General features: G+C 41.5%; 1 protein-coding gene across 1 annotated transcript in view; it reads right to left on the reverse strand.

Moving 5' to 3' along the window:
* SRC (SRC proto-oncogene, non-receptor tyrosine kinase) overlaps nt 1-12,065 on the reverse strand; it is a 37,604-nt gene extending 25,539 nt beyond the window's left edge. Inside the window, exons 1-2 of the mRNA XM_063297152.1 lie at nt 11,826-12,065; nt 10,458-10,557 (exon numbers count right to left, since the gene is read on the reverse strand). Coding sequence (XP_063153222.1) covers nt 10,458-10,557; nt 11,826-12,063 — 338 coding nt within the window. The 5' untranslated portion in view covers nt 12,064-12,065. The remainder of the gene's footprint in view (nt 1-10,457; nt 10,558-11,825) is intronic.
* Nucleotides 12,066-12,663: the final 598 nt, after the last annotated feature.

Here is a 12,663-nt window from a genome sequence, read left to right on the forward strand (position 1 = left end):
TCTTGAGATAGCACTGACAAAAACATCTGAGATGCTGCTGTGTCATGATGTATCAGCTACCACTTATACACTATCAGGTGCTTTTGTAAGTTCCTCTTCTAGTCCCCTTTATTTAAGTAACATGGAAGTAGAAGAAGAAAGGGCTGAGAAATAAATGAGGAAATGGTTGTCATGTTCACTGTTTCAATGTACAGTATACATCGTAACGTTTCACATGCCATGGCACTGACGTGCGTTTGTTTGAGAGGGAGCTGCTGTGAAACCTTGTGCCAAGCTCTGTATCTGTGTTCATTATAATGGAATGTGTTTGGGTTATGTGCTCTGTTCAAGGACTTTTCCCGCAGACCATCAGAAACCGTTAGGAGCACCTGGGATTGTGAGCCTGGGAAGATTCTACGGGGGGAGGGATTTCATTTGCACCGAGGGTTTTTAGTTTGTATTTGGTGTGCTTTTATCATTCTCAGCTTTCTTTGTGATCCTGCATACTATTCTTTAATAAATCAGATATCTTTGAATTCCTGCTCATGAGTCTGATCGTGTTTTAGAATAGGCAACCATTACAATGGTAAGCAAAGGAAAATTCTAAGCAGTAGGAAAGCCCCCAATTCTCAGCCTTGCTCACATGCCAGGAAAGTATTTCTTGGAGGACATTGTGTCAGCAAATAATTGTAAGGTAAATGAGGAAGAGGAGAGGGTGATGGAACTATCATCACCTCATTTTGTGTTCTAGAACCCATAATCCGCTTCTCGTCTGGTAACTGCTTAGAATGCAGAAATTCTCCTGCCAACAACTACTTCCCACCTGTTTTAGTGGAATGACTCAATGAGGTCACATATGAATCTCTATTTTGAAACTAACTGGGAGAATTCATATGGACAACTGGTTACAGTTTGGAACAACCTTTATTCTACTTTTCCAGAATGAGGGAGCTAGGTCAAACCACAGCAAGAGTGCCAATTCTTTTGAAATATGAATGTTCCAATAGAATATATGTAGCTCAGGACTGAACTGTGGAGTCCTTGGTGCTCTCTGAGCTTGGTTGTTTGCTTGCAGACATTTCATTACCTGAGTAGGTAACATCATCAGTGCTAGCGATTGTGGGGTTTGCTCCCTCTTTATATACAGTGGCTTACCCTGCCAGTGTTGGTGGAGATATGGTTTTCTCCTTGGTAGTTCTTTGATTAGGATATTGTTTTCTGCTTGATTGTTTGTCTAGTGTTAATCCCTGCTTATCTGGATGTTGGCTGCTGGGGAGGATGTGTTCTGTTTTTTGTTGTTGATGTTTCCTTCTTAGCTTTTTTATTGTCTCTTTTGAATGGTGTGTAAATATGGTTTATCTCTATGTGTCTGTTGATGGCTGATTTGTCTGAATACCAAGCTTCCAGGAACTCACTAGTGTTTTTGCATGTAGCTTGGTCTAGGATGCTCAGTTTCCCAGCTGAAAGTATGGTTGAGTCTATGGGTCTAAATACGAATGTTTCAAGCTGAAACGCCTTCTAAGTAAAATCAATATGCCAATAAGAATACAAACCGGCTTTCAAATTGAGAAAGATCACCCAAATCAGCCTTCCCAAATTTCTAGAGGTGTCAAATGTCAACTTCTTTAAAATCCAGGATGAATAGTGGAGAATTGCTTTTTTGTTATTGTTGCAACAACTGTATGACAACCATTATTATTTTTTTAAAAGGGAGCAATTGTCCATTATTATCTACTTATCAAATCAGATAGCCACCACTATTCAAGATAGTTAAAAATGCTTTCCACCCCTTTGCCTGTCCCTGATTAAGTCCTAGGGTTAACTATAACACAGTGATGAAATCTTGCCACTGGTTCAGCACAACTTGCCAATGGAATGTGCTTTTTCTTTTGGAAACTTCCTCCCCTGCAATACGTTGCTAGGCAGAAGGCCAAGCACCTTGGCCATCCAAGAAATTGCAGTTCATTACTGCCACAATATCCCTGTGAGAACCCAGCATTTATCCGCAGTTCCAACAGTGAAGTGATATTGGATATTGTAGAATATATAGCTTGAAATTCATTTCCCTCCTACAGGCTTCACAACAATGCAATTTAAAAGAAAACTCATCTTCTTGTGATGACTGTTTTGTTCTCAGCATTATTTATATTAGGGATAGCTGTGAAACCACAGATCTTCACCATATTTTATTACATTTAATCCAAGTGAAAAACCACACAATTGCTTTGCAATTAAAAAGCGTGCAACATTTTTTCAGTGGAATATAAATTTCTGATCTTTTTAAATAAAACAATATGAAGGTTTAGAAATGTAATAGTAATGCTTACATTTGGGGACTGAGAGGATTGCAAAAAGCAAAATTTGCATAATAGCTTGGCAAGGTTGGCTCCATCACTGGCTGGGAAAGTCCAAATGGCTCCCATAGTTCACTTTTCATCAATAGGACAGGCAGCTAAACAGTGAGACTGGCCAGACATTTATTGCAAGAGATCTCATGTAGGAGAACTTCCTCATGGAATCAGTACAGTCTGCAACTCTTATGCCAGCTTTAATGGTGCTTAAACTTAGCTACAGGATTTTGATTCTGATTGCGGGAATGGCATTCATAGTGAAGACTATTGATGACCCACATACCAAAGATTTAATATTACTGCCTTCCAAAAAAAAAAACAACCCCCCCCCCAGAAACTTTAAGCCCCTACAGATACTTTCTATTTGCAAGCTACAAATATTCATGTGTTGTTATTTGGAAGCATTCTAAGCAGAGTTCTCTAAAGTACCCCTGAAACATGGAGAAAGCAATAGTTGCTCATTGGTGTTAAAGACAGAAGTTTTTAAAACTCTGCATGTAGTTTCTGTCATGGTAAGCTATTGTGAACATGCTCATTGGCACTTTCTTTTTGTTTTGACCTCACATGTTCCTGGCCTGAGCTCTCAATGGGTTTGAACATTCCTCTTGGGTTCAAATGAACTTCTCCCCACCAGCATATTAAAAAGCAAGATATTCAGAACTTTATTCTATTTGCAGCATCCATATACATATTGGCAAAATCACAGAATTAAAAAAAAACACTGATAAATCACTATTGCAGAATAGTAATGCTGCAAGAGAAACTTTAGCTTTGAACATGTTTTGGCCTTGACACTGTAGGCTATAGAGAAAATAAGAAAAAATAAACAAGAAGAAGGCCACAGCCACTTAACATACAAGATTTATATTTCTGGTTGGGACAATCAGCATATTTTCTGCTCTGTTTAAAAAAAGCTCGTCAGCCTCCACACTTTAGAGATCCAACAGAACCTTTTCAAGGTGTGTGTGTGTGTGTAGTATTTTTTTCCTTCTGTTGTGTACTACAAGGCTGTACACCACATTTAGAGATAGAGAGCATGCAGCTGGGTCAGTGGAAAGACATTAACAGAGGAGAAAAGCAGGTGCTTCTCAGAGAAAAGATAAGCCACTAATACCTTCATTCCCTGGGGACAAAAAGCAAAAATAGCACTTTTTATTTGGCTTCTTTTAACCAATTACTTGATTAAAGCAACCTAAGCATGTAGATGTTTATAGCACCAAATAAGGAAGTAAAAAATAGGAAAGTGCAAATGAAATTGTACAGTATGTAAAACAGACTTGAAGGTCTTTTCATCCTGGTGACCTTTGCTAGCTAGGTTGGATCACAACTCAGGAAGAATGCTCCCTCCCTCCCTCCTCTCACTGACATCCCTCAAAACCCAACCAATAGGTTCTAGTCCACCCCACCAATATCACTGAACAGTACACACATTCAGATGCAGTTGGGTTAGATCATTTAAAAGGAGAAAAGTGTCCATGTTTAGAGCTAGACAAGTTAGTCATTCAGCTCCAAGTGGACAGCTGTTTGATCTGAGTCACAGTAAAATTTAGAAGCATTTCAGTGCTGCAGATGCACATTAAGTCTGGAGCACTTTGGGTCTCCGTTCCTGCAGCGACCTCCCTGAGGCCCAAGCAAATGCAGTCAGGAAAACCTTACAGTGCTACACTTCTTGAACACCATTCAGACTTCAGAGGCGGGGGAGTGAGCATTGCATTTTTCAGGTGCAACCTATACAGGTCACCTGCAGAGCGAAAAAGGGTATAGTCCAGCTCCCCAAGAACTTATTGATACAGGTAGGGAATTTTTATGCGGCCTCCCCTTTGGCCAGAAAAATGAAATGTTCCACTTTGAAAAAAAAAGTAATGCTGCAGAATCTGTTTCATCTGTAGAGAAACCAAGTAAGAATTACAGAAATGCCAACTCTCCTTTAAAAAGAAGCCCTCTACTTCTTCTGGTGTTTATTGTGCACAACAAAAAAGGGGGGGGGTGTTACAGAAAACCCCAACCCCAGCCTCTTTTCCACAAAAAAAGGGAGCAAATTTCATTACCACATCCATTTCATATCAGGTTTCCATCTCTGATGTAAACTATTGGAATGGATTCAAACCTTGTTGGACTACTTCCATTCATGACTGAAACAAATGTCTGCTTGCAATGTCAGAACTGCGAGCACACACAAACATTCTAGAATATTTTAATACATTCACTTAGAAATGGACAGATACAATTTTATGTATTCCCTTTCATTAAACTACATGAGAAATTATACACAACTATACCAAGCCCTTCAGCTTTGGCAGAGGAATATTTAACACTGTTGTTCATGTGGTATGAAACCAGGTTTTTTCACTCTTAAAATATTAAAACTGATGCTCATGATTTCTCTCAGCTACCACATATTACCCACATTCTTGTTCGAAATCACAAGTGTACCCAAAGGCCAAAACTCATTAGGGACAGTGCTTCAAAAATGCATAATTTGCTGGAATGCAAGAAGAAAGACTTTGTAAAACCAATATTAAAGTAAAAAAAAAAAAGGATTTATGCATAATCTACAAAATCATGCTGCTTAAACAGTCCTAATATTCAATCCTTTTTCCATACTTCAGATATCAAAACATTGGTTAGCACTTTTTCCCCCCAATATCAAAGAGAAGATACACACCTGACATCCACTTTTCGCCTAAATGAAAGCATGAGGAGCAGGATAAAAGAGAATGAAAGAGAAAGAGACAGAACTTAGATTAGAAGAAGTGCAGTTTTGAAACAGTACTGAAAGTGAGAACAGTACACTGGACTTACCATCAGGGTCCTTTTTCTACAGCAGAAACAAGGCATTTCATAGTGGGCATCTCCCTCCCACTCACTCTGAATGCAGGCCTAGAAAGTTCTGAAATTGTATCCTGTAGGAGGAGATAGCCCCATCCCAATTCACAGTGACAAGCCAGAAAGAAACCTCAAAGAAAACACTTCAGAAAAGTAGGAAAACATGACAGGCATGTAAAACTATGTTTATGTGCAGCTGGCTGCCAATATTGATGGGCCTCCTAACACATTCTTCTTTTCTCTCTTCTTTTTTTGCAGGTGTGGACCTAGTTGGGCTAGATGACCTGTCTCCATGGTACAAAGTGGACCTTTGTGGTAAGTCCAATGTATTGTTTTCTTACAGTGGAGTCAGGACATCTCAAAATAGGAGAGAACTGTTCCCTGATGCTTCAACTGAGGTGTAAGAATTCAACTTATCTTTTTAAATAAAGGACAACATGGAAGACCCTTTAGCAACAGATGTCCTGCAGGGAGGAGTGATGCATTATGTCCAAGAGTCTGAAGTGGCTGTACTTCTTGTGGAGTGGGCTACAGTTCTCTGTGGAATAGGCTTATTCTATATTTCTGTTAGCTTGATTCAGGCCTTGATCCCCCTGGAGACTATAATTGGTCAGGCTTTGCAGCCCAAGTTGGGCTGTTTTACAGATAGTATAAGACTATCTGAGACTCTGAACTTCTGTTCTCATACAGATCTTGATGGCACATCTGACAGTTTGTGTCATTTTTTCTCTAGCTGGGTGGCCCTTCTGGAAAACAGGAGTCACTTAGACATAAAATTTGGGTTCAGGTTCAGAGTGATGGTGTAGATGATGTAGAACTCCTTTAAGGCCAAGAGCACTCCTACTTCTGACATCCATCTGGCTGAAGTAATGGAACATTAGGATGGTCTGTATGAATTCAATATTACATCCTAGTTAGTGTATAGCTCAGTCTCCAGGTGTATAGTTGTTACTAGCTGTGATCCACATGGGTGAATTTAGTTAGCAGGTCTGGTACTCCACTGGGAGGCTCTGTGGTTGGGATGTTGACAAGTCTGGAACATGCTCAGGATAGCCATACCATCCACAGTTTAAGGAAATTTATGCTGTCTTTTGTTTCCTTTTCCATCCAGACTTTATGATTTACAAAATTTAGGCAGTAACCCCACCCCACATTCCCTGAGGCTGATATCTGTAGTGAGTTAGATAAAGTGAGAAGCCCATGTCTCTTCCTTTTGAGCTGACTTCTGGTAACCACCACTTGAGGGTATTTCTCACTTTTGCTACTGAAAGGTAAGGCTCCCTTTTAGTCCTTAGTCTCAATTAAGACACTATCCAGGGCCTCTCCAAATATTTTGCCACTACTGAATGGACCTGATAGAAGGACTGACTTTGATTCTGAGTCCATGTAGCAGTGTTTCAGTGACAGTTCTCATCTAATGGCCACATTGGCTGCCATGCCTCTGGCTGAAAAATGGATCCTACCCAGGTTAATATCCATAATGAAAGAGCCAGACCCAGCTAGTTTATTTATGCCCTTTCTATGCCCTATGAGGGGTGAGCAAGAATAAGTGTTTGGTTCATAAAATAGAGGCCATAAACATGACAAGAGAGACCTTTATGACTAGGGCAGTAGCTCATCCACTTTGATGTCCTCCCCACGTTTATTTACTTTGGTTCCTGAGGTCAGAGTTGCCATAGGGGCATCCAATATGGAAGTCTTAGGAAAGTCTATGACTACCTGTGGGATGTTATGGAACTTGGCAGCCACCCCTGCAAAAAGTGCACAGCTCATGGGTGGTGACTCAGCTCCAGGGCTGATGGAGGTCTCCTGGTGGAGTGAAATGGAAAAAGAAGGCATGTTAAACTGCCATTGGACGTCTATCCCCTCCCTCATCCCCAGGTATCAGAGAATTCCTCTGATTAAATCCACAGACAACAAGCTGCTGAACATGAGCTTGTTTGTCATGTAGTTTGTGATACTAATCCTTAAGGAGGATTAGATAAAGAAAAGATGGCAGAGAAAGGAAGGAAAAGGAGAATATGAAGAGACTCCTTAACAGAGTTGAAGCAATGCTGGGCCAGAACCAGGATGGAGCTATTCCCTTTCACAGGAAACAACACCAGAACTTGCAAGCCCTGCCTCCAGAACAAGTGGGAGATATTGACTATGGAATATCCTGGCTTCACAGTAGGTACATAAACACAAAAACAAATAATCCTAAAACTGATTTTAAATTATATTCCTAGGAACTGTAGGGTGCCTTCAAAAGCCTAATACTGTACAAGTCTTTAATAAGGGATGAAAACCAGTCAAAGCTACTGTATGTGTGAACTAAATGGCAGTACAATAAAAGCATAATTTCCATTTGAGAGAAAGGAGTGGCATTAAGATAATTAATATTAATTATCTGGACTGCTTTGAAACAGTGAGCTTTGTCTGCTTAATTTGGGGGGAAGTCCAAACTAAAAGTTTGTCCATTGCATCTGAAAACCAGTCTGGTGAATTGGAGTCCATAAAGTTGATGTTTTACTACAGGTAGTCCTTGACTTACAACCATTCATTCAGCGTCCATTCGAAGTTATGATGGTGCTGAAAAAATGGGACTTAAGACTGGTCCCCAAAGTTATGGCCATTGCAACACCCCTGTGGTCACATGATCAAAATTCAGGCACTTGGCAGCCTGCCCACACTTACAACCACAGGGGCACTTCAATTCCCCCACCCGCCTATCTTCCCCCCATCTCTGCCCGTTTGGGTGCCTTGCACTCCACCACCTACCCTTGCTGCCTCCCCCCCACCACCGCTGTCCCCAGCTGACCTTCGTTGTCTTCTTCTTCCTGCTGATGGCCTGGGATCCAGGCACTGGGTGAGGGTGCTCCTGGAGAACCGGTCTGCAGGCTTCAGCACGATGGAAGCTGCTGGGCCTTCATGGAGCTTTGCAGGAGGAAGGCTGGGCTGAGAGCGAGCAGAGGGCCTGTGGGTAGATTCTGTTGGTGCTGGGCTTTCCTCCACCCCTTGCTGAAGCCTGCAGGCGGTTCTCCAGAAGCACTTCCAACATGAGCTGCAGAGTGCGCACTGCATCCCTGGGAAGTCTGCGTCCCTCCACTTCCTCCAGTTCTGTCACCACCCCAACAGCGCTTCCCACATAGCCTCCACCTTTGCCCAGGGAGCCGCTGCCAGCTCTCCTGCCTTGCCCAGCAACAGAGTGCTGTGCCTTGCCATCCTGCTGCTTCCTCCCTGGCCAGGCCTGGCAAGCTCCCTTTGGCAGATGAGGCTCCGCCACCCTCTCACGCTCACCACACACATCCCAGGGCTGCACCCACACCCAGTGCCTGGATCCCAGGCTAGCAGCAGGAGGAAGAAGATGGTGAAGGTCAGCTGCGGGCAGCAGGGGGTGGCAGGGATAGGCAGCAGAGTGCAGGGCAGCCGAAAGGGCAGAGGTGGGGGGCAGATAGGCAGGTTGGGGGAGTTGAAGCGAAGGTGACTACAGCAGGGCAGGAGAAGCGTGAGGTCCTGGCCTAACAGCGGCACTGTCCTGGCCTAATGACTGTACTGGGACTACTGGAACTGCTGTTGTTAAGGAGTGTGATCATGTGACGTTTTGCTAACAACTACATCACTTAGTGATGGAAATTCCAGTCCCAGCTGCTATCATAAATCAAGGACTACCTGTATGCACAGGACTCCCTTAATGGACCTGAATGGAGGTCCCTAGGGTTGCATCTTTAGGAACTAATGATAATGTAGTATTAGACAGGCTTTTCCAGTGATGAAATAATAGTGAACCTAAAGGCTAAAAGAACTTTGTGAAATTGATTTGGTAGTTATGAAGTGGAGAATACAGAAATTTAATTCTGCTTAGCTCAAGAGAACCTTAGATTAACATAGGATAACAAAACCTGTTTCTAATTTCTAGAGTCACAGAATTGTGAAGTTGGATGGAGGGCATATGGTCATCCCATCCAACACTCTGTTCAGTGTACTAATCCAGATTAAAGCATTCCCACTAAATATCTGGCCAATTTCTGCTTAAAGCTCTTCAGTAAAGGAGAGCTCACTGCCTACTTTAGTTCTCCCTTTCTTTAGCTTCATTCATTCTTTATTCAGTGCTATTAACCATCTTCATACTATAACTGTCATGTTGAAACAAACCAAACAGCCAATCTGGATTAGTCTGGGCTATTAACAAAAATTTGAGGAACTCTCAATCTGGGCATCATGGAAAGACCTGCAACCCAGCACATGAAATAAAGAGATATAATGCTTGGTACAATACTCCCTTTACAAGGGAGAGGGAAAATAACAAATGAATTAACCCACTGCCTTTCACAAAGGTCTCTTGTTGTTCAAAGTAACTTTAAGAAAGAAAGGCAGAAGACTTCAGCAGACTCAAAGCTCAGATAGGTTACAAGGCAGATGAAATGTTTAAATAGAGGAGTAAAAAATGAAAAATATTTGCTGGAAGGAAGCAGAAAGAGGGAGCAACATTTGTCCTGAAGAGTCTGCTTCTATCTGTTCAGTTATATGGCAAATAATACCATTAATTGCTCCCAACATGCTTTTAATGGACTGTGTCCTCTTCAGTTTTTATCTGCCTGTCTTCACAGTGATCCTATAAAACAGGTCAGCCTTCCCCAACAGGGCACTTTCCAGACATTATCAGACTACAAGTCCCAGAAATCTGCTAGTTGAAAAATGCCAAGCCTTACAGTTCCAGCACGCCTGTAGTGTACCAAGTCAGAGAAGCATAGCAGCTGCATGTGGCAATGCCCCATTCTTTTAATTTGACCACACTTGCTATTTTTTAAAAATATATCTTTACTTATAAAGACTGAATGCTCCTTAGAAAGTTTTTTTTCTGTGTTAAAATGTCTGTTGGCATAAATCAGGGGTGAGCAACCTGTCTCTTTCCAAATCATCCAGAGCTACAACTCTCAGAATCTCTCACCATGGACCAAGAAGACTAAAGCTGTAGTTTAGCAACATCTGAAGGGATACAGGTGGTCCATCATTAAAAAAAAAATCTCCAGTTGCTGAATTCCAGATGCATTGAAGCCAGATAGAAAAGAGTTAACGCAGCAAGATCTGTTACAAGAATAACCGATTCCAACCAACTGTATGAATTTGGAAATTGCTCCAGAAACTATCTTAGAGCTGGTTTCCTTTTTCTACCCATGCTGCAGATTACAGTGAGTACTCCCTACGTAATATATTAGGGAGGAGCTTTACATCTGAAACCACTGTGGCATTTTAGCTGAGAAACCTGGCTCAACACTTATACCAAGTGCAAAAGTTCTTATAGTGGCAAAAGGTACTTACGTGTTGTTGAGGATTTGGAGGCGTTCTCCTTTTTTGAAAGAAAGATCCGATTCTGTCCGTGATTCATAATCATAGAGGGCCACAAATGTGGTGACTCCACCTGGAACAATATACATTCGCACAATAAATACCAGTCCACAAGAAATTAATCAGCATTGTTATTGCATTATCAAAGCTTATGTGCTGAATATACTGAATCCTTTTTTAAAGGATCTCTGTGCATAGAGGTCTATGTGTGTAGGAGCCATTTCTGTGTATTTGATAATCCTCCTTTTCTAGATAATAAAATGAATAGATGTTCATGAACAAATGAAGTATTCTGTTTCTCCTTCCAATGTAGTCGTTATTCAATAAGAATCTCTGGAAGTGGTTTAAATATTGTAATTCTGGTATCTTTACAATTTCGTATTATAGAACCATAGGGTTGGAAGAGACCTTCGAAGTCTTCTAGGCCGACCCCTTGACCAGGGCAGGAATCCTCAGACCATCTCAGACAAATGGATGGTTCAACCTTTGCTTGAAAAGCTCTGGTTATAGAACCCATTCAACTCCAGGAGATAGGCTGTTCCACTGCTTAACCACTCTCATGGTCAGGAAATTCTTCCTTATTTTGAGTTTGGATCCTTCCCTGTATCACTGGAGATACAAAAGAATAACTTCTGCAAGCACAAAAGTTAAAAGCATGTGATTGGCTAGTTTGCGGCTCATTGGCTATATTCACACAACACACTGAATGAGAAGGTTGGGCTCATAATGATATTAAACCAATATCTTGGCTAGTTTATACCTCAGTGAACAGTGCTAATACAGCCATTATGTAATACATGCCCAGTCTGTGTGCATAATTTATAATTCACTACGCCATGAAAGCCTAGAAACTGGGTTAATTGAAGAAACCATGGGGAAGCCTTGAAAGTGCACTTCACTTCAACTGAGCCTTTAACAAAGGAACTCTTTGATGCAATTCCACAAAAAAAAAAGCTCTCTTCTTCTAGACACTACAGTGGATCCAGTGCACTATATCACAACATCTGCTTCACTGATTTCAATTGTCCTCTGCATATGTTGGCATCTGCACAGAAGATACTTCCAACAAAACAAAGGAGCTGAGCAAAGAGAAGGAGCTTGCCACGATGCTTCAGTTGGAGGCACTGAGGCAGAACATCTTGCTTTTCCATGATGTAGTCTTGCTTTACGTGATACAGTCTAGCCACAAACTGTGTTGGCTTGCTCAACCCTAATAAGCACATTGTGTGCACTTAACCTTTGATCACTGCATCCTCAGTTTTAGACCCAAAGGGAGTATATTTTAGATGACCAAAATAGTTCTAGATTAATAGTTCCTCCCATGACAGAAAGCATACTGACCAGCTAGAGCCCCACAGCGCTGAGGAGAAGTGACCATATCTGATGTATTTGATCCCCCAAAGAGCTTTGGTTCTGTAGCTGTACTTCCAAATAACCGACTAGGGGTGCGATGGGTTTCTGGGACGGTGGTCTTGCTGGGTGTTTGAGAGGTAGAGCAGCTGCCATGTATATTTTCTGTTGAGTCCAAACTGCGTCTCCGTTGGTTAGGGTCTTTGGGTTTACTCTTACTGCTCCCCATGATCCAAGCTGCAAGAGAAGAAGACAGCAAAGGTGACATTATACTGCCTGCTATGGATGGTAGGCTCTTAGATTCTAGAAGACATAACATGTTCTCTGACTTGTTGTTGGATGGCCAGGTCAAAAGCTGAGCAAAAGTTGAACCATTATGATGAAGCGGTTGCTTTAAAAGAGGCACACGTTGTTCCAGCAATTATTGTTCAGAACAATATGAACAGATCTTGGTCATATGAACAATAGATAAGGGAAGGGTTTTATTTTGGTTACTGTCTATAGCTTTGAACCTATTGTTGAGCCTTGAAACACAGAAGCAGAAAGTACCTTTCTGTTATTCCATGAACAGATATTTACAAATATTAACTGAAGTAACCATATTGTCCTTGATTTTCTAGGCTTTACTTTCAGCTCCAGTAGGTAAGGAAAGGGGTTTCAAGGAAGAGGAAGGAACTTAAATCTTCTTTTGGGTTTTCAAACCTGGCCAGCATAAACATATGGTCTATTTAGCTTCATATCTATATATGCCCGAAAGTTCAGCCACTCTGGATAAAAGCTCAAAGTAGGTTCAGGCATAGGCCTGACTGAGCATTTTATACAAAGCGTT

Source organism: Candoia aspera, chromosome 3 (genome assembly GCF_035149785.1).
Source record: "Candoia aspera isolate rCanAsp1 chromosome 3, rCanAsp1.hap2, whole genome shotgun sequence".
NCBI classification, from domain to species: domain Eukaryota; kingdom Metazoa; phylum Chordata; class Lepidosauria; order Squamata; family Boidae; genus Candoia; species Candoia aspera.